General features: G+C 40.2%; 1 protein-coding gene across 7 annotated transcripts in view; it reads right to left on the bottom strand.

Moving 5' to 3' along the window:
• Positions 1-22,706, bottom strand: part of myo18aa (myosin XVIIIAa) — a 65,494-nt gene extending 42,788 nt beyond the window's left edge. For 4 of the 7 annotated variants that reach the window (XM_058411225.1, XM_058411222.1, XM_058411223.1 and 1 more), the window contains exons 1-3: positions 3,882-4,013; positions 2,351-3,121; positions 1,644-1,715 (exon numbers count right to left, since the gene is read on the bottom strand). In XM_058411225.1, coding sequence (XP_058267208.1) covers positions 1,644-1,715; positions 2,351-3,121; positions 3,882-3,998 — 960 coding nt within the window. In that variant the 5' untranslated portion in view covers positions 3,999-4,013. Of the gene's footprint in view, positions 1-1,643; positions 1,716-2,350; positions 3,122-3,881; positions 4,026-20,693; positions 21,843-22,585 lie in introns of those variants that run through there. The other 3 variants (XM_058411227.1, XM_058411226.1, XM_058411228.1) reach the window with 2 other exon arrangements.

Raw genomic sequence — 22,706 nt, forward strand, 5'->3', positions numbered from 1 at the left:
CTTAAAAAAAGACCAGAGGTCTGAGATACTGGGGAACATAAATTATAACAAGGACATTAATTTGGAAAAAGAAAAGGTCATGGATAGACAAAGGTTAAATGTGTGCAGAGAGAGAGAGAGAGAGAGAGAGAGAGAGAGAAAGAAAGAGAGAGAGAGAGAGAGAGAGAGAGAGAGAGAGAGAGAAAGAGAGAGAGAGAGAGAGAGAGAGAGAGAGAGAGCTCTTACAATAGAACAGGACAAAGAACTAAGCAGAATCTACCTGAGAGGAAACACAGCTACTGGATTGAAGTTGCTGCTAGCCACACACACACACACACACACACAAATAAATTTATGGAGTAAAGTGTACATATCACAACATCTGTTTCATTTCTTCTTGAGAATCATGAACAGAGTTTGCCCAGTCTTTAGATAACATATACCCAGGTCCTCATCACAGATTCTCAGTCAAAAAGAAACCTAAGTTAAAAGTAGAAAGCATCTGGTGAATGACAAAAGCCTGAAGGAGGAAAAAGACAATGAGCAGGAATAACGGAAAAGTCAGAAATGATCTGTGTACAAAAACAAGATGGTGGTGGAAATAAAGCATTTGGAAAAAAACATTCCATTCCAGAGGTTTTACTCTTTTAATCCACCATCACTTCCAGAGACAAACAGAAGCCCTTATGAGGAAAAGAGTGAGTTTTTGTTTATTTTATATTGACTTTTATGTTAGAAGAGACTTTCTTTAAATCATGAAAATGTATATAAAATGTATTATAGGCTCAAATCTACACATGTACCAGTCTGCGCAGAAGGAAGTTAATTTAGCTTTCTTTATCTAATTCATATTAAGCAAATATAGATTTTTTCCAGACAATCATTAAAGCAATAAAAAATAAGTATATGAAAGGAAAATCTGAGGATAATGTTTCCACTTTCCCCTTAAGGGCTTCAAATGTCAAAATGGTCCATCTTTTTTGTTGATAGGGAACCTGTTCCTGCCTAATATTTGGTCTGAAAAGCATACATACAGAGCCCCAACAATGCTGAAGCTGCTTCTTTCTAGGTGGTTCTGTGTCCACAATGTACACACCCTCCCACCTTAAAGCCTGATTAACGAGTCCCTGACAACTAATCCACTGCGGGATAATTTTAACATCTGATCTGAACCCGTCTGGTATGAAAGTGGACAGTGAGTTCTGGGAGGTGAAGATGGTGGGGTGTGGTGGAGACAGACAACCCGCTGCGCTGGAAACAAAGCCAGGAGACACACAGGCAAGCTGAGAAGAAAAAGACAAGATGGTAGGTAGAGAGACAGAAAGAGACGGTTACGGGTTTGTCCACAGTGAGGACCTCCTCCAGACGCTTGTGATTCTCCTCAGTGGGGACTAGTGGAGATTTCTGCAGATAGAAGGAATCAGGAAAGAAACCGAGAGAAGAAAGAGGACAGACTTTTTGTTGAGTAGTTACTGTATAACACACTGACTGATATTTCAGTGATGCAACGGCATCTCTAAACAAGAGGAACTTTCATTTTCATACATATTTTGCATTTCATATCTAAACACTCGGTGTACTTTCTTCCATAAATAGCCACCATGTGCTCACTAAATAATAGACACACACACACACACACACACAGCACTAAGACACACACACACCTGTTGACCGACAGCAGTGGCCCCAGAGATAGGCTTCCCAACTGGTGCAGGAGACCGAGAAGCTCCCTTTACCTTCAGAGCAACACAAAACATGATACACACCCAAATGTTCATGAGGAAGTATAAACAGATGAATGTAACACACACACACACATCCACTTGTTTACCAATGAAATAAAAACATGCGACCACAGCATGCACAAAGTGTGGAACTGCACCTGCACTAATTCTCAACAGGCAAAACTCATATAACAGTGCAATATAAATACAAATTTATTTATTTCAAGCTAATATAGGAAGAGCACCAGAAATGCCTTCATGTTCAATGCCACATCCATTTACTTTCCTCCAAAAGCCACGAGTGCACTGTAACACTGTCATAAACTCACATAATTACTTTACATACTTCCCAAAGGTTCTTTGGATGGCTAACCAACCAGTGGTGGAAAGATAATCTACACCATCACAAAATAATCCACATAATAGAAAGTAATAATTGCAAAAATACAATCAGTTGCTTGTTGAGTTAGAATCCCTACCATAGGGTTAAAAAGATTTCCAAAATAGTTCACAAATAACCATGGGCTAACTAAAATCAACAGCTGGCTTTAATCTCATCATTGGTTTAGAATCCATGCCACTGGGTTAATGACACATCAGTCAGGTGAGCTGTGTTAGTGCTTCACAACGTCACATGCCTTCTTTACCTCGGGCTTCCGGACTGCAATAGGTCGCTGAGCAGGAATAAAACCTGCAGGGGGTGCTAAAGGATCCACTTTGGCCCTGGGTATAAACCCTGCCACTGGGGCAAAAGGGTCTCGCTTTGGGGCAGGCACAACAAGTGGTGCTAAGGGGTCTGGCTTAGGAAGTGGACTGAGGCAAGGAGGTGGGGCAGATGGGGTGGATTTAGAGGCTGGGATCAAACCAGGAGGTGGAGCTAATGGGTCTGGTTTAGCTTTTGGGATGGACTCAGTGGATAATTTGATAGGATCTGGTTTAGGGGCAGGATCAAATTCCATAGTAGGGGTGGTGTCTGATTTTGTCACAACAGGGGCGGGGGGAGAGGTGTTATCCTGTTTTGTCTCCTCCACTGGTTTTGGACTTTCTTCAATCTCTTTAGCCTCCCTTCCAGCTCTTGACCGAGCACGGTGATCTTTGGTCCTCCCACGCCCCATAAGGCTGGTGAGCCCAGCAGAGATATCATCATCATGAGAAGCTGAAGTGGGGGCTTTACTGGATTTGGGCACTGAGGTGGCAGTAGAGGCAAGTTTGTTGGGCACAGGAGTAGGTGGAGGTTCCTCTTTAACCCTACTCACCACCCTGCGTGCTTGGCTCAAGCCAGTGATGACGCTATTGCTTCTTGGCTCTGAAGGAGGATCTGAAACCCTGAAGGAGGCTGGAGGATCCCGACTAGTTCCACCACCTCCTCCATCCACCGCAGGCTGAGACTGAGCACTCATGCTGCACTCACTGTCTGACTGCACACACATACATACAAGTTGAGGTAATAAAAAAATTAAAAGATAGCAAAATGAATTTTTTTTAAAATTGCTAAATCAACTGAAAATAATGTTATTTGGCTCTATAATCATGATAGGCATAAACAAGGTAATTTTATGCAGGACCTTTACAGAAGTAATAGTGTCTTGGATATCCATTTAAGACTGACCAAAGAGCTTGATCAAAGTATCTAACAAACGGTAAAAAGATCACAGACTTCAGGCAGCTATTTGTTAGAAGTTATATACTATAAATGTTGCTATTTTCCAGTCAAACCCGGTGATGCTCTCAGGAAAGAAACAAACACTTCCAGCCAAAACACCCATTGTATACGACTACTTTGAGTGGCCTTCCTAAGTTACATCTTAGGTCCTGACTTTTCTGGTCCCTCACTTCACTAATTCAGATATTTACTTATTGCTTTCAACCTTTTTGAATGATAGTACAGACTCAAAAAATATTCCCCAACTCAGTCATCCACATCAAGACAAAAAACAATGCCACAGGCAGCACTGTGGGCACTGCAATGCAACACTGGCTTCAAGCCCTGAAATCTGACTGTCTACAGTCCACCACAGAAGAAACTGGACTATGGCCATCCCATGTGATGCAAACAGCTGAAATACTCCACTTCAAATTTCCAGACATCACTAACCACCAGATCAGCAAGAAAAACAATCCTAATAGTGCGAGATGCGAGAGAATCTCAACCTTCTTTAGCCCTGTCCAGAGACAGACCTTCATATCGATCCTGAAGGTGATAGTGCTGGTCCTCTTCCAGTTTGGAGTAGAATCCATCACTCCTCTGAAGGCAGAAATGTGTCGCACAGGCTCCAGCTCTGAACCCATCTCCATGGAATGCACAAGAACTACCACACACACACACACACACACACACACTAGATCACATGCTCCACACACACCTCCCATTTGTTCTGACCCATCCTGCCTTCAACTATTTCCGTCTAGATCACTGTCCTGCTTTTTTTTGTCTCCTCCCTCGGTCCATTGCCTTCCGTCTTTCCTGAAGTCCCTCCCACTCCTTGTCTAGCCAGGATTGGTGGAAAAAGGAGGGATGGATGGATGTGTCAGCAGACCATGCTGCCCGGCTCAGAGGATCACGTGCACTGATGCTCAGAGGAAAATAAATCCGCTACCACAGAGCATCACTGCAGCAGCAGCAGCAGCATCACTGAGGTGGGTTTAAAGGGGAAAGTATTACAGCAATTCCTTGCTCATCATCTACAGGACCTGTCAATTATTCCCTGTCGATATGGTGATGCTTGAAGATTTGAAGCAGATCCCTCTAATACCTTAGCAAACACATTCCAAAAACATTCTTTAAAAGAGAATAGCTAGCTTTGCTTAATCTTTACAGATAATAAATTTGTATAAGCTTAGAAGAAAAATAATCACAACTACCCTCATCGTACTGAGAATAAAGCCTTAATAATACTCTCCTCCCATTACCCGCATGATCTTTTCCATTAATGCATTCCGATGCACTTCCTTTAAAGAGTGGAAAAACAGAAGCCACTCTAAAAATCTGATTATAGAGTATTCAAGACAGGCAAGCAGCCAAAACAAATGAGAAAGAGCAGCTATGTGCCTAATTCTGCCAACAGCCAACAGACAGGAATAATCCTGCCACACTTCGTACTATGCCATACAATATTATAATAACCTGAGAGCCAGAGTTTCTTCTGGGATTATAAGATCTGTATTATTTAGTCAGACAAAAACATTCGGCCATCTGAAATCTGTGATCTCTAGAACTGTGGTGCTGTAAGTGGGGTCTGTGAAGCCCATACAGTAGGTCAAGTTATCAGTGTTATCAGGAAGCCCTAGACTGTCAAAGGTTTTAGAACACCTACTCTAGGATGTTACCACTTTCACGATAAAAACAAATCCACATTCAGCACTTACATTTGTGCTTTTGGAGCCTGGTGTGTTTTCATCTTTAACCTAGAAAAACGCAGGTGAAAATATTGTAAAGCTTAGACCCAGGCTAATGCTGAATGATTCCAGATATTCAGTGAAACACGATAGGATGACCAGACAATCCTTTTCTGGCACTAAGAAGCTGATCTAAAGCTTAGCAGACATTATCAGATGGGAAATGTCTGTCACAAACAACAACAAGATTGAAAAATGAAAAAAAAAAAAAAAGTCTGATCAATAGAATGTTTAGAAATTAATCCAAAACTGAGGTTTGCCTTCCTCTTCTATCATCAGTAGGTAAGTTAAAGTGTTAAAACACAAACTGAACTTTACACAGTTACAGTTTTATCGCAACAACTATTTAATCCTTTCAAGGAGCTAATGCAGTATGCATGCAGCAACAAGAGCACACACACAAAAAAAAATGCCACTTTCCTTTTTTTCCCAGAATGAAAAGCGTGATGAGAAAGCCATGGAGGCCGCACTGTGGTCATGGGCCGAGCAGCGCAGAGAGAGAAGGGCAGAGAGAGGATAGGAGAGGAAAGAGGATGAAAAAAGGGGGGGGGGCTGGGTAGAAGAGATGGAGCACTGATGGGACAGGTGTTTCACAGCTGGTAGATCCTCACAGTGAAACAGCTGGACAGGTGGGCTATGGAGCGTGGGATGAAATGATCAGCTGGGGAAAGCAGGAGAGAGAAAAATGGAGGAAAATGCAGAATGAGTCACTCAGGAATGCAGCTTGTGGATCATTCACACAGAGTTTGAACTGGTTGGTGAGTGTGTAGACAAGCAGAAGTTCACATAGCCTGAAGGCAATAAAAAAAACTCAGCTTGTATGAGGGTACATGCTCAACTAGCATGAGAAAAAAACACGTAATTTACACGTATGTCTATGTGGAATACACGCAGTTTTTTTGCACATAAACGTTTTTTGCACCTCACTAGGTCTGTAACTTTAAACTCTTGTTTTTTGCACATTACTTATTTGTATTCCTCTAATCTCTGTATTTATTCCTTAAATCTCTGTATTTAGGGGTTTTTTTTTTTGCAATATTTTGTTATTTGTTATATTTTTTTTGTTATATTTTTGAACCCTTAAATTCGGGTATTTTAGTTGTTGTTTTTGTTGTTGTTGTTATATTCCTTCTTATTTTATCTATTACCTGTGCTTGTGGATACTGCTGGAAGCTGTTAATTTCCCTTTGGGATGAATAAAGTATCTATCTATCTATCTATCTATCTATCTATCTATCTATCTATCTATCTATCTATCTAATAGTTCAGTTAGCTTTTACATGTAGTATCTTGTACAGAGGAAGTTTAGATGTTATTTTGTAATTACTCCATTTTTACCAAGCAAATATACATGACATTAGCAAATATAGTCTCAAGATAGATAGATATTTGCATAGAGAGATACAGATAGAAGTTTATATAATGGCACATTGATTGGTTCTTTCCTCTTGAGCAAAAGCAGTTTGCCAACACCAAACATTTTTGATTAATTAAAATCCATTCATTCTCTCTCTCTCTCTCTCTCTCTCTCTCTCTCTCTCTCTCTCTCTCTCACATACACACACTTTTAAAATAAATCTAAAGAAGTTCTATAAAGCTACTGTCAGTGGAGCTGTTAAAGAAAATGAATCAATCCATGCTGACCAGTTAGAAATCAGTTATAGAAATATACTCAATAAATACAATATATATAATACGATACACTGTTATAGACGTATACTGCATACTTGATACAAGCATGTTTTTATTAGCACTCCATATTAATTATAGATAGCAAAACAACAAAGAAAAGTTGAGACAGCAAATATAGCACTATTGAAAGACAATAAGAAGCTACATAAACATGTGTCTGTGATAAATCAAGCTCACGGTGCCACAATAAAAGGTTTGCTGCTTTGTTGACACAGCTGATTTTCTAAAACAAGCCTGATAGTACAGAACAATCTAAACGCCTAAGTCAAACCGGCGATGAAAAGCCTTTCGTTGCTTCCTTCTGTTTAAATTCTTTTCAGAAATGTAAACAGTTTGCATGTGATTATATTGGGGACGGTCAACTCTAAATCAAACGTATGCATTGTTCCTTTAAATAAATCCAGACGATAAAAGCAGGCTGTAAAACAAGACTAGTCAGGGACTAAGGCTGGAATAAGATCATATTAAAACAAAGGAAAAAGTGGTGCTAATAAACATCATTTAGCTAACACATTTTACCTCAAATGATTATTATTATTACTTTTAATCACAATGCATTTTGGCCTTTCTTTCTACATTATTATTTTAATATTTAATAAATAATACTTAGCTTGAGATTTATTTCCCATGTTTTTTGAACTCTTTTATGAAACACTGATGAGGAGAATTACAGGGTTGCCGTGAGGTAAAATGTGATGCACCTTAAAGAGATTTCAAATAAATATATAAATATACACTCTCCTCGATCTGCCTTTATCTCCGGAGCAGAAACAATTCATGCTTGTCTCATACTGGTATAATGACAATAGCTTGCACTTTGTGATGGCAATAATGTGTGTGAAACGCCACAGTATTTAGTATAATGGATTACTGCCTCTTCCTCTGAGTCACTGCAAACTCCATTCAGTCTCTCTATCTCAGGCCTAAAACTTTCATCAGCAGTTTGAGCTTCACTATAAATAGAAAAGAGGCCTTAGTAAAGCCAGTGGAGTCTTATCTACACACACATACACACACAAACACACACACCACGAAGTCTGTCTGATACCATCTCAATCACTCACAGCTACAATCCAGTCGTATTCCCTGCCTCCACGTGGATCCGAGACGGTCCGTGTGTGTTGGGTGGAAGTCCGTGTGTGTCCAGGCTGCTGTGTGTGTGTGACTGTGTTAAGTGAGCTGTGAGGTAAAGTAATGCCGAATACAAGGAGGGAAGGGGGGGAACAGCTGCCACAGCATACTGACAGAGCTAAAAATAACAACCAAACAGCAACATGCCCTCACCACCATCCACTCAAACCATCTAACCCCACCCATGAACCCCTCTTCCTCTAATCTGCTTTCTTGTGACTGACACAGTGTCATAATCTAGAAGGAAAACAATTAAGGACATACTGTTATAGAAAAATAATCACGCTGATGTGGTGAAATGTTACCAAAAAACCACTGTTACCAAAAAAGCTGATCCATTTCCTATAACAGTTTATCCCCAACATGTTTTATTCTGCTTATACTACAGCAAAGAGTACGACCTAAGGTTTTTTATTCAGAAAAGAACAAGTCATACTTTTTTATCCATGTATGATCACTTTAAAGGAACCTCAAATAAACAAGTTAGTCCTGTTATTATGAATTCATTACTTCAGCTATAAACAGACTACTTCTCTGCATTTCACTGACACTGGAGACTCCTTCCATAAATGTTAAACAAACATTTCCTGACAGAAAACCTCACCATCCGTACAGAGGCTTTAGACAGTTTCTATGTTAAATAACACTTTTATAATCTGTTTATTATTATGGTTAGACACTATAAACTAACATGAAAAAATGGATCATATAAAAATTGGGCACATCATCAACCATAACAAATAATATGATCATCAGTTGATTTTTTTTTTTTATTTATTTTCAGGTCTCTTCTGAAATCTATGAGAGTAAAAATAGACAGTACAGAGTTGGAAAATGAGCATGAGGGCATGACAAAAGAGCACCACCAGGGGGCTCCAGCTCACCACCTCATCTTACACACACTTTCTCTACTGTCACAGCAAAATTCAGAACAAATCAAATTCATGTATGGTGGGAGAAACTAAAGTGAGACTTCATGACTGCATAGATAATAAGTGATGCAAAAGTCTGCACAACACACACTGGGCTCTTGGGAAAAGAACTTCTCGATGGGTGTGGTGGATTGAGGGGTGTGGCTATCCCACAAAACTTCACAATAAAAGAACAAGTGTTTATGTACAGCATATGTGTGTGTGTGTGTTTGTTTCATACAGACGTGATGTATACTGTACATCAAACCACCTATCATTTTCCCAAGCCATGTATCTTTATTTGTTCATTTCATTTCAATCATTGTTTTTATTCGACACAAATGAGGCAGTGTTCATAACCAAGCACACATCTGAGCAGTAAAGGGTGTAAAAGATCTCTTTGTTGGCCCTCAGGTAGGTATGGAGGTAAATTTCCAAGCTCCTACCAACCTATAATGATTCATAATAGGAAACAATTACATGAAGCTATGCCTCTTTAATGAGAGGCCTGTTGAGCAACTTTCACAGCAGGTAAGTGACAATTGCAAACACATCAGCACACAATGGCAGACTGAATTCTTGTTCATTCACTAGCTGTTCAAATCAAATTAGGACTTGGGAGCACATGAACAAAATGTTGAACTTAACTCAAAATACAAATTCTCTCAGGATTTTAAGAATACAAATGCAAATAAATACAAATACCAAGCTGCCATTTACTCCATTAGCCCCTATAAACCAGTTACTAAGAAACAACATGTGCTTCATTTAAATGAATTTACTTGTCGTAAATTTCCATTAATCATATTTTTTTAATTATGTATTCATGTAATCATCCATCCACCTCATCTAATCTCATCATCCATCTCCAACATCTCATCTAAATCATCCATTCATCCCATCTTATCCTCCATCAAATCTAATCATCCATCCATTTCATTTATCCGAATCATACATCTCATCCATCAATCGAGGATCAAGCAGCTGTCATAGCTATAGACAGAAGTTCTAGAGACAGAGGAACCAATTTGGACCAAAAGGATTTGTATAAAACACTGTATTGCCAGAACTTAAAATAAATCAATCAAATTCCATTCCCTCACTCCCTCTACAGACTATCACTCATATCAGACATACAGTGAACCTGAAACATGATCAGTCACATTCACAAAGACAACAGTGCTGGAACAAAAGTGTTTCTGTAAACAGTGAAACCGGCATGGCTCTGAAAGCTCTCGCCGTCTCTCTGTTTACAGGTACAGACACATGTCTCACCCACACAGTGTCAGCGGGAAAGCTTTTCAAGAGTATTGGGCGGGCGTACAGTTATATGACATCTCACTCATTTACCTCCAGATTAAACAGACAGGTGGGGCAGATAAAACAAGTAGCCAAGTGAACTGTGCCATAGTAACACATTAACCCACATTAGTCTCAGATCATTAGAATTCATCACGTTTTTTGGATTTGAGACATTCTCTCCTCTTCGGCACCGATCCAAACCCGGCCCGGATACAGCCTGGCACATATGAGACACAGCACATGGTCTGCAGGCAAGCGTGCCACACTAACAGATGGCACAGTGGCTGGGCTGAGGCCTGTGTGAATGACACGCGCGTGACAAGAAATATGGACCGACTCAAAACTGTGACTAGACTGAAGAAAGAGGCTTCGTGGCAAACATGACAGGAAATCGCCTACTGTGACTTTCAGTCATCTGAGTGGCGCAACAATGTGGACAAACAACATGACCATCATTCGTGGTTATAAAGGAAGAGGAAGAGTGGGACTGCACTGAAATGCACTCTGTACTACAGAATGCATAAGCTTGAATAATAATTTTAGAAACTGGGCCCTGAGCATTCACTCTGTTATTAAAAAGTCATACAGTCTACGTGAAGAATAAAACAACTGAGGAGATTTGCTCTTATGGGGAAATAATCAGTGATGTATTATAAAGTCATAATGCTTCTGTTTTGTGGGCGAGGATGTTACAAAAAATATAACGGCTGTGACTCACAAAGTAATCCCAGCTTCCAACTTTTGATAAAAAATTCATTTTATTCTTATTTTATTTATTGTGTAATAATTTAAAAAACATTGAGCATTTTTATTTATGGAACAAAGTGGCAACATGGGAAAGCAGGAAAAGGAGGAGAATTTTCCCATTTTTCCTGAATTCTTCCACATGATGTAAAAATGCAGCATGTGGTCAAATCAGTCAGAATGGTTCGGCTCCGTTTCTGCTTTGGAACAAAGGTGTGTGTGAGAGGAACAATTGTAGAAAATATATTTATATATTTATAATATATTTATATAGACCAAATATTAGCTCATTCTGCCAACTGAAGTCATTAAACCCTGAGCTGAATGTTAATAACTGCAATATAACTCCACACCTTAAGTACAGAGCTTATAAAACACCTGGGATCTGAACTCTGCCCCAGCTAAACCAAACACAAACTGGACTGCCAGGTCACTGGCACAAAATCAGAAGCTCCCATTTGTCCAATCAGGCCATGCTTATCAGTAATCCAGCATGGGCCTTGCTCCTGTCTAACGCCAGGCTCTATTTTCAGCACTTCTGCTTAATCCAGTAAATGCTAATAGTGCGTGATCATCATCATGATTCGGTGAGCAGATGGTGGAACTACTGGAAAATAATCCCATCTGTCTGTCGGAGTCATAAGACAGTCTGTAGTCAGGTGTTTGATGTAAAACTTAATGTAAGATACAAATGATGGAAAAGCTTTGGTCAAAATTAAAATGGGTAATCAAGAAATCATGTCGTTTCTGTCTCGGAAACTGCCCTCACTAGACACTGGTGCGTTCAGAAAAGACGGATAGTTAACTAGCTTGTAAGCAGCAAGAAATAAATGATTCAGCTGGTTCAAGCTACTGTAACACAGTGACAACCAGCTATAAATGTTAGAACTTGAATATACAAAAGAAAAACTGTGCCAATGAGGAGACTGACTACAGGTTTTATTAAAAGTTAGCAACATGACTAGCTACCATAACATTAGCTAGCAATACATACCTATTCTGCACAAATATTTTCAAATAGAACTGGACAGAATCAGTCAGAATGCATTATTTTAATTCATTTAATACAACAAAACAGTTGTAGCACCAAGAAAACCGAGAGTGACAGAAAGATTCAGGAGAATGATGAGAACTTTAGACTTTTTTTCTGTTCTAAAGTAATGAGATGAAACATTCTTGTGCATAACAGGGACCTTTCAGGAGTCAAGGTGTTGTTGAAGCACATCAGGAGTGTGTCTGAGGTAAACTCTTCAACATGGTAGATTTCCAGGAGCTGCTATATGAACAAACGCTTTGATTGATGCTAAAACAAGTTAAAAATTATGATAGGGGTGGAAAAACTGGGCTTCAGTGAAATTATGGGTGCTACATACCCATATGTACCCACACATACCCTTATGTGCTACATAAAATCTGACTTTCTTTGGATGAAACATACCCGATGATCAGATTAAAGTAAGCATACATTATTTTAGTTACAAACCATTAGGGTTTAAAGAAGCTATTTGCTAGAACATCTTGCTATGGGACTCCAGTGACAGGTTCACAAATTCTGAACACCTCCTGCTCCTGTTAGACATAACACTAAACAGGTGTCTTTCTCTGGTGATTATTCACAAACAGCCTCCGGATGTAGCGAGCATGCCTGGTAGAGATAGGCTGAACGAGTTCAGGCTTGCTGGTATGGTGCATTCTTGCACAGAGTTTCATATGACCCTAGGAAAAATGCACGTTTTCCTTAAAAACCACAACGCAGACATGACGCACTGGATCAGCTTAATCCTTCTCGACACACACAGACCACACACAGCTAGAATTCAGCATCACACAGTTCAAAGGTAAACGTGATGTTCAAAATAGGTTGGGCTGTTTATACAAATATATACAAAAATAAGGTGTGATGGTGAACATACAAAATGCAAAACAGGATGGAACGCTGCAGGGAAATGAATTAACATGATTGTTCCATCTTTTCCTGCAGCATAATAAACATGTGGTGACATGTCTTCAATTACATTTTATTTATCTAGTGTTTTGTAGAGTACACATGCAGTCAGCATCAAGAAAAATCTTAAAACAGGAAGTCAAAAGCCATAAGACTTTGTGAACCAGACAGAGGAAATGAATAAATGATTTATATTCTTTTCCGTAACGCTGTTGAATTCTTGATTTTCACTGGTCACCACTCGGCTGCAAGGATTTTTATTCCAGACACTTTAAACAAACTGTAAGATGAATTCTGAAGGATTAATGAAAGGAGTCTCTAGAGTCAGTGCTGTGTAACAGAGAGATGAAACTAATTTGTTTGCATGAAATTTGCATCAAATGTAGTTCATAATAGGAATAAAGCGAAGAGTAAAGAAAAACTATTTTAGACATCTGGCATTGCTGTGACCTGTTTGGATCGATTCCATACTCACCAGTTACACTGATAATTCCATCCAACTCCTGCAAGTACTTATTCTTGACACACTGTTAACAAAAAACTGACTCTTATAAACCGCTAATGAGAAAACAGGGGTATGGTAGCACACAACAGACGAGACTTTGTAAAGAAACATATAGAGGGAATATATAAGAAAGATATAAGAGGGAATAAATAGGCAAACTAATTAAGAAGTAATACAAAAACAGGTACACACAAACAGTTAACAGATAAAGACTGAACCAAAACAGAAAGCAAAACACAAACTTGTCGCTTGTTGCTATGGGAACCATGACGTGAACAGCGAATCAGAGACGCATCATCACAACCATCATTAACTCAAAGTGTTATATTCCTCAGATATAGAAACCTATTAATGACATATACATTAACAATAGAACATTATGCGCAGGACTGAATAGCATGATGAAAGAATTTATTGCAATTAGTTGCCATAACTGATTATTTTATATAGAAATATGTTAATATCTCAAATGTTTCATTAGTAAATAGCACTGGAAATGATTTGCCATGTAAATCCTAGAACTGCAACATTTCAACACATGGGAGATATTTATACTGCTATACAATGTTTTTTTTTTTTTTTGCAATGGTTTAATCTGATATTTAAAGAGAATATATTTATTCTCTAAGGGGAACTGAAATTTGCGCTTAGATTCACACCAGTGAGCACAACTCATATCTCTGGTCAGCTCAGTGAACATGATACAACATGGAGTTTAAAAAAAGCGCTTCTCACTTCCTTACAATCTCAACTTGAAAAATAAATAAATAAATAAAAACAATAACGGAAATACGGATCTGATCAATTTGCACATCATTTAGATTATATTGCATAATGAGTTAATTTCAGAAGACAGTTCTTTCACGCAAAATGACTCTGTCATATATGTGATTGGCTTTGACCCAAATCTCTTCTTCCGCTATCCACAGGAGAGCCATGTTCTCCATCATGTGCCCTCCATCTATGTGGTAAACCAATAACTATGTCTGGACTAACTTCCTGGTCCTGTGGTGAGAAGGAAAAGCAGCCAACATTAAACAGGTCTGAATTCTGTCCTCCCTCCAACACATCCAACACTGGCACCCTGACAGTCAGTAACAGTGCCATGGCAGGAAGCTGAGTGACAGCTTGCAGAAGAGAGAAGATGAAGTGAGAATGATGTGAAGGAGGAGAGCGGCCGGGGTGATTTGGACTCGAACAGAGTGGATGGCTCTGTTCCAGCCAGACAGACAGACACTGCATGCATTTCGCAGCTGGTGTGCAGCCAAGATGGCGCGTTATATAATCAAATCTGATCCGAAAACATAATTAATGGAGGCACTGACAAAGTAGTGATGGAGGAACAGCCAGAGGACAATGACTGGACATAACAGAGTGCCTCCAAAACCAATCAATCACTCAGTCATAACTTAGTGTTATTCTACCCTTTATTGCAGATATTCATTGGATTCATTGGCTGGATCCTGAACCTATCCCAGGGACTCTGGTTACAGAACAGGAAGCCAGGCTGGATGAAACACCAATCTGACATAATAGAGTAATTAGTGGCCATTGAAACATTGCCCTTCATAACATCAATACTTTCAGCTAAATCTGACACACCCTAGCACAAAGTGCAAACATATAGGTATTTGTAGCTATCCTGTGAGCGTTATGCACTCTTCCTGATCAGATTTGATGAGAACTTTATTGTGGACTGTCTTTGGTCGCAGATCATAGCCTGCCGAAGAGCATGGTACATTATGCCATCAATCTCAACTCATAACCAAAGAATTCCTTTAAGATGTGCAATTTTGGCCTGTGATGGCAAAATTTGGCTGAAAAGCCAGCAAGAGTTCACTGCACCATGTGTACAACCCAGAAGCATTATCAAGTTTTTAAGGGTTTAAACTTTTGCACTTTTGCCTCAATAAGACTGTGTGCATTCTTGGACATTTAGACATTTTTGGACACGGTTTTCTAACAGGATGATACAGTAAATATAAAACCAATGAAGTCTGAAAAAGGTCCACAGGGTGAACGTAAAAATGTTACCCTGATATACATACACACAGACACGATGTCTATGATTAGAGACGTCTAATTCAAAGGTAGTCAGCTATCTCAGAGATCACCACTCAGTTTTGCAAGGCTACGTTGGGTGTGGCACTCAAGCACTGGAATTTGTCCTAAGCACAAAGCATGAATGGAAGCTGAAACGTGCAGAAGTCCTCACTGTACACATTAATATAGGTGGAAACCTGAAAACCTGCACGTCCAGTTCGGTGATGATGAAGGGCACGTTTAGTAATGACAGAGAATTCACAAGCTGACAGTTTTGCCTCGAGTTTATGTGGCACTTTTGTTGAACAGACTCATTTCCTGTACTCTCTGACTGAATGTTCTGAACTAGTTTGCTAACACATAAAAATACACAAATTGACACCTTATTAGAATCCAAAACCTCACAAAATAGACCACAGCTGCTGCGATGCATGATCTAGATTTATAAATCGCCTGATCTTTTTATAGTCTTGCTTCTAGGTCAATCCCAAATGCTATCATATTTTCACTCCAGTACTACCACTGTCATGGAGAAATCTGGGACAGTTAGAAGGGCATTGAGGTGGTGCTTTCCTAAGGTGGACCATGTAGAGGGTGAAGCTGCTATCAAATACTATTAAAGGTCTCAAATGGAACTCAAGCTCAAGTTCAAAAGAGCTTCACCATCTTCCCTTCTGTTCGAGCCCTCATCTACTCTCTATTCTGTGTTGTTAAAAGTGCAGCTAAAACCTCAGGGCCTTTGACCTGTAACATATCTCAATCTAAATCCCTCAGATCACAGCTCTCTAGAGCACTAAAAACACACCAGTGTTAGCTAGCTCTGCCTAAACAAGCGAACTGTGAAACATCACAAGCTAAACATGGCCTGGGCCTTTATCTCCACTTCAGGAAGGGAAAAAAAAAATGAGTGCACTGACCGCAGGGACGAGGAAACCCAAGCAGGCCAAGAGCAAGCCACACAGATAATAATAATTATATTATTATTAATATAATACATACATATACACACACATATACATTATATATATATATAGATTCATTACACAAAGACTGATATTTCAAGTGTTTATTTCTTTTAATTTTGATGATTATGGCTTACAGCTAATGAAAACCCAAAACACACTCTAATCAGCTAATGGTCTCTCAGTCTGGTTCAGTAGGCTACACAATCATGGGGAAGACCGCTGACCTGACAGTTGTCCAGAAGCCGATAAGTGACACCCTACACATGGAGGGTAAGACACAAAAGGTCACTGCTAAAGAAGCTGGCTGTTCACAGAGTGCTGTATCCAAGCACATTAAAAGAAAGTTGAACGAAAGGAATCAACCTGGTGGAAAAAGGTGCACTGCACAAACAACAGGGATAACCGCAGCGGATTGTGAAACAAAGCCTATTCAAGAATTTGGGGGAGATTCACAAGGAGTTGACTGCAGCTGGAGTCAGTTCCTTTCCTTGTGTCAAGCCACTCTTGAACCAGAGACAACGTCAGAGGCGTCTTACCTGGGCTAAGGACAAAAAAGAACTGGACTGTTACTCAGCGGGCCAAAGTCCTCTTTCAGATGAAAGTTAATTTTGCATTTCACTTGGAAATCAAGGTCCCAGAGTCTGGAGGAAGAGAGGAGAAGCACAGAATCCAAGCTGCTTGATGTCCAGTGTGAAGTGTCCACAGCCAGTGGTGGTTTGGGGAGCCATGTCATCTGCTGGTGGTGGTCCACTGTGTTTTATCAGGTCCAAGGTCAGCACAGCCGTCTACCAGGAAGTTTTAGAGCACTTCATGCTTCCCTCTGCTGACCAGCTTTATGGAGATGCTGATTTGTGAATTTCCCCTTTGGGATGAATAAAGTGTCTATCCATCCATCCATCCATCTATCTAATTCTCCAGCAGGAAACCTGCCCACACTGCCTAAAGTACTAATACCTGGTTTAAGGACCATGGTATCCATGTGCTTGATTTGCAGGCAAACTCCCCCGACCTAAACCAACAACACAGAAGAGCTGAAGGCCACTATTAGCGCATCCTTGGCTCCTATAACACCTCAGCAGTGGCACAGACTGATCACCTCCATGTCATGCCGTATTGCTGCAGTAATTCATGCAAAGGGAGCCCTGACCAAGTATTGAGTGCTGTACTGAACTTTTTGATGATATTCTAATTTACTGAGATGCACCTGTGTATATATATATGAAAGGGAAACATTAGTTTCTTTATATAAGAAACATTATGAACACTTTAAGCAGTGCAGCACCCTATCATCAGGAGATCAAATCCCACTTGAATGATGACAGGGCTATTCATAGCTGGGAATGAAAAGAGCTAACAATAGACATTCTCTCTGGGTGGGAGGGGCATACTCTCACCCCCTTGTCAATCGAAAAGATACATTAATCAATCGTGTGTGTATGAGCTCAGGTATGCGAACGAGAGTAGACAGCGTTTTTCTCTGGGAGTGTTACTCTGTAGTTTACCTGGTGACCTTCAAACCTCGACCGGTCATGCGATGGGGAGAGTAACTGATGAGTGAGAACTGGCAGGTGACAAAATTGGGAAGAAACTGAAATTGAAGAGACACTGAAGACCAAACAAATCTCAAAAAAAATTGGTAATATTTGTTGATGTTCTCACATTTTAGCAACGTGAAAATTCAGAAGACTTCTCCTTGCAATAGAATTCAGGTGAGGTACGGTTTTTTTTTTTGGTTTGAGGGGACACATTTTAAAAAATTATATTAATACATAAAAATGAACTGAAGCTAATTTATTGTAAATAAGATTTATTACAACAAGTTACAAAAAACAATTTATTAAAAATCAAAAACATTTAAGAATTTGATTTCTATTCCATGTGCAAAAATAAATGTAAACTCAATGAATAAAAATGAAGGTTGTATGTTGCTAACAAACCTTATCAGGTGAGAGAGTGTCTTAGCATATCATGTCAGTAAGAAACTTTGAGGTATTTAGCATACAGCGACCACACCCAGATCACTGATGACCGGCAGATCTCACCAAACTGCTTTTTTACAAGGAAAGGCAGCATATATTTTCATGCAACTGGCCTCAATGCAGCACACAACCATGTAATTGTGAAAACAAAGGCTGAGGTGTCTCCATCAGATGTTTAGCTAGTGCTCAATTCACTCTGCAGTGTCACCACACCTATTACCACAGCTGCATTCCTTACGTCTTGTGAAGGTAAACCATCAGTCCACACAAGGAACTGAACAACCCCCATTACGCACCACACACACATTCCATCTGTGTTTTTAAAGTCCGGCCTGGAGCAAGTATTGACTTTTCAGCCATGTAAAGGATTAAAAACATGTAATCCTCAGACATAGGTTCTGATCTTCTAAAAGAACATCTACAGCCTACAGACTCCAGTACTCAAGATGCTTTAAGGTTTGCAATGTGTTGACCTTTGAATTGAACCAGCAGTTTTATGTGCTCTACATTAAATGTGGTTTACACACCTGGACAATATTATTTGTATAAACTTTGACAACACTGTATGGCTGAATCGTTTAGGGACAGCTGAGCATCAATCCCAGCTGTGTGATTTCATCCAACTGTTACCACTTATCATCTATGGGATCATCTACAATGCCTTTGTATGGTATAGCATTATAATTTCCCTGCAGTGGAACTAAAAGGCCTAAACTTGTTCCAGTGTGAATATGGTTGCCAAGGTTGATGTAAAAGAAGAAGAGTGGCCTGCACAGAACCCTGACCTCAACCCCACTTTTGGGACAAACTAGTTAATTGTTAATTGCAAGCCAAGCCTCCTTGTCAAACATCACAAATGTTCTGAATGAAAAATCCCCATATCCATTGTCCACAACCTGGACTGGAGGTCATTATAACTAACAGCAAAGGCTGGGGCTAGTTCCATAGTAATGCCCAGTGAATATGTATTACACTCTTTAACACCATTAGACTCAGTTAAGAAGTAACTTTAGACATAGGTGTTTTCATATCTAGTTCTACGTAAAGGTCTTGGCTTTTACTTCCTCAATTGTGAGGCCACCTTCACTTTCAATCTCATGTGCATTCTGTTTGCCACAATTCCCTCCAATGTAGTATCGTTGTAGTGTTAAAGACAGGGATATACCTGCTTGGAAGAGTTTGAGCTTGTGTGAGAAAGCAAGCTAAACAGAGCAGCCCAGATATTTAAATTAGGTCATGCTTCTTCCTGGACCTGAATGCAGCGTGAAACAGTGCCACAGTGTAACAGGGGAATAAGGCAGAGAAGGGATGTGTAAAAATAATAATAATAATGTGTGGTATATAGCCTTTTTCCATTTGATTGATGAAATCACAAATTCCATATTAACTGCACACATTTCAGACAGTTTAGAGGACATGCCGTCCTACTTGGGTCACAGGTGTCTGTAAGGTTGGACTGTAAATCATCCGGAAGTGGCCGTGTAAAACTGTAGATCCCAGAGAAGGGGAAGGGTTAATTCCCTCAAGGTGCATCTGTGCTGCCTTGCTGAAACTCAACACTGATGCTATCATGAACACCACTCTGGACTAACAAAGGCCTTTTTTTAAGTCTACCTAGCCACAAAATACAACATCATCCTCACATAGAATCACTTAAACGACAGCTCACTGATGATTGCTTAATAAATTCAAGTGCAAACAACCTGCACACACACGCATCTCTTCAAAGTCATATCAGTACCAAAAAAAACAAAAGCCAAGAGATCACTACGCTGTAACATGAATCCTGGCTCTGAGCTTCATCTGCAACTGAAACAATAAAGTGGAGTCACTTCTGAAGTGTGCTGCAAGGAGCAGAGTGATAGAATTCTTAGTCTAGAATTTGTAGTTGTCTTACTGTTTTGGCAAATGATATGTGAGAAAGAAGCAAACTCAACAGCTTAAAATCAAATGTCGTATATAGAGAAATGGACAAAGTTATAAAGGAATAAACCACTCAATAGTAAAAGACAAACATCATGGCAGTCGCAGAACACTTCATTCAGTTCATTCAGTTTCAGTAACTTGGGAATCAAGAACCTGCTCTGGCATCACAGGATGCAAAGCAGGAATATACCCTGGATGGGATGCAAGCCCATTCCAAATCATCACACATTCATACCTAGGCACATTTTGGAATAGCCAATCCATCTAGAGTAGTGGTAGGAAACCCATTCAAACACCAGCACCAGAGGGTATCTGGACCCCAGGGTTGAGCGCCAAACTGTGTAACTGTAAGGCACCAAAACTAAACTTTGACAAATGTCAGAAAAGTTCTGAATCTCAAAGACATCAAGCCACAGTTCCACCTTAACATAGAAAGTAAATGTTTTCTTACCTCACAGGCATCACTACGCACTTCTGCACGGTTTCTTAACCAACATTGGCTAAGCTCGCTCAGCTCCACAATGGGCTGCACCTTCAGGCAGACAGTCTCTCCTGACTGCCGGATCATCTCCACAATCTCATCCCTGTTCTTATTCTCCACGTTCATCCCATTGATCTCCACCAGACGGTCTCCTGGCACCAGGCCCAGAGCCACATCCTTGCTGCCAGCACCAGGCTCAGCAAAGTGGACCACACGTCGGTAGACTGAGCCATCAGGTTTTTGGTCCAGCATGGTGGTGCGCCGCAGAGAAAATCCAAAGTCGCCCGTTTTGCGCCGCTGGAGTTCCAGCTCTCTGGGTTCTCGAACCTCAGGAGGCATGACAGCAGGTAAGCACAGGTCTGCTGGAAACATCTTATCTACTAATAAGGGTATCTGGACCTGCTTGAGTGGGGCCCGACGGTGGGAGATGTATTTGGGCATATGATTAAAGACCTTGGGCTCAACTTGTGGAGAAGGAGTGGCAGAGTTTGGCCCTGATGAGACCGAGCCTTCAGAAGGACTCTCCTCCTTACTCTTCTGAGAGAAGGACAAGCGTTTTATAAGCTTCACCACAGGGGAGTCCTGCTTTGTCAGAGATTCAGGTTTAGAGGCTTGCTCTCTAAAGGAGAACCTCTGAACATCCTGCAAAGTCTCCCATTTATTGTTGTCACTGGAGCTAGTGGTGCTTATATGGCCCACATCCAGGAGCAAGCTGCTTCTGTTGTTCATCCTCTCAGAAGTCAGGTCCATCAAAGTAAGCTCTGGGTTGTTTACCACTTGGATTGGAATAGGGTCAGAAATCTCCAACTTGGCCCTAGATTCTCTCTTGGATCCACCACGCTGTAGGTTGAAGAATCCACGTCGCACACCTACCTCCTCCAGGCTCTTCAGCTCAGCCTGGGACATTCTCTCTTTTTTGTCCTTCTTCTCTTTTTTGTCCTTCTTCGACCCATCCTTCTCCCTGTCTTTTTTAATCAGGTTAAACATGCTTGGCTGCAGACTGCACCAAACCAACAGAGCTGTTCAAGAAAATCACAGCTGTATTTCATTCATTTCAATAAAACCTCCATCCTTTGACACGGCAGCCAGAGAAGCTGGAACGTCCATCAGTCTTTAGGTCTTGTGGAGAGAAAGAAGTAGAACAACAAAGAATAAAATCAAGCTCAAATCCAAAACAATTGAGTTATATAGCGTCAGAAATCACAGCTCATAAAAATTACTCAGGGACAATTATGAGGTAACAATTTGTCAAGTTTCCAAACAAACAAACATTACACGCGCAAATCGCTGAGAGTATGTGCAAGTAAAACCGCCCATTTTGTGACGTTGCACATTCCCATTGGCTGACACTTACCTTTAATGGCAGGTAGCCTACAAGGGCGAAATTATATTTTAAATGACAAATTCTACACTTGTTATTATTATTATTATTATTACTTTGTGGAAAATAAACTATAGAACGGTAATCCATGTGAGATAAAACAACGTATGTTTGCATGAATCTGATGTATAACCGAGTAAATAAGAAATCAAGCACGAAGGTCTATAGGAGCATTTCCGGAAGTAGTTTAACGCCTCTGGGATTAACCAAAGTTTAGTGCAAATGCTAAATAATGTTACACCTACACTTTAATAAAACCTAAGAAGGTAAACTGTATAGAGGTGAATCTCGTGTAGGACAATCCTTCCTGCACTTACATTACTGTCGCATTTCTTCATATAGTTTTTTTAAAGTCCTGACAGTCCAAAGCTCGCGCTCAACGATTTCTCTAATGCTCTCATCCATTAGACCAATTCTAGCACCTGACACCTAGATCATGTCAGCTCTGAAAAGTGGAAAGGAAAGGTTATAAAAGACTCACCGCTCCGGTGCTGTGCCTGTAGAAATAGGACAGAGTGCGCGTGCCTGCGCGCGCGACTGTGAGTATGCGCGCGTGCGGGTGTGTGTATGTGTGCGCTAAAGCTGCTCGAGAGCTTCTACAC

This window comes from Hemibagrus wyckioides, linkage group LG16, assembly GCF_019097595.1.
Source record: "Hemibagrus wyckioides isolate EC202008001 linkage group LG16, SWU_Hwy_1.0, whole genome shotgun sequence".
Lineage (NCBI taxonomy): Eukaryota > Metazoa > Chordata > Actinopteri > Siluriformes > Bagridae > Hemibagrus > Hemibagrus wyckioides.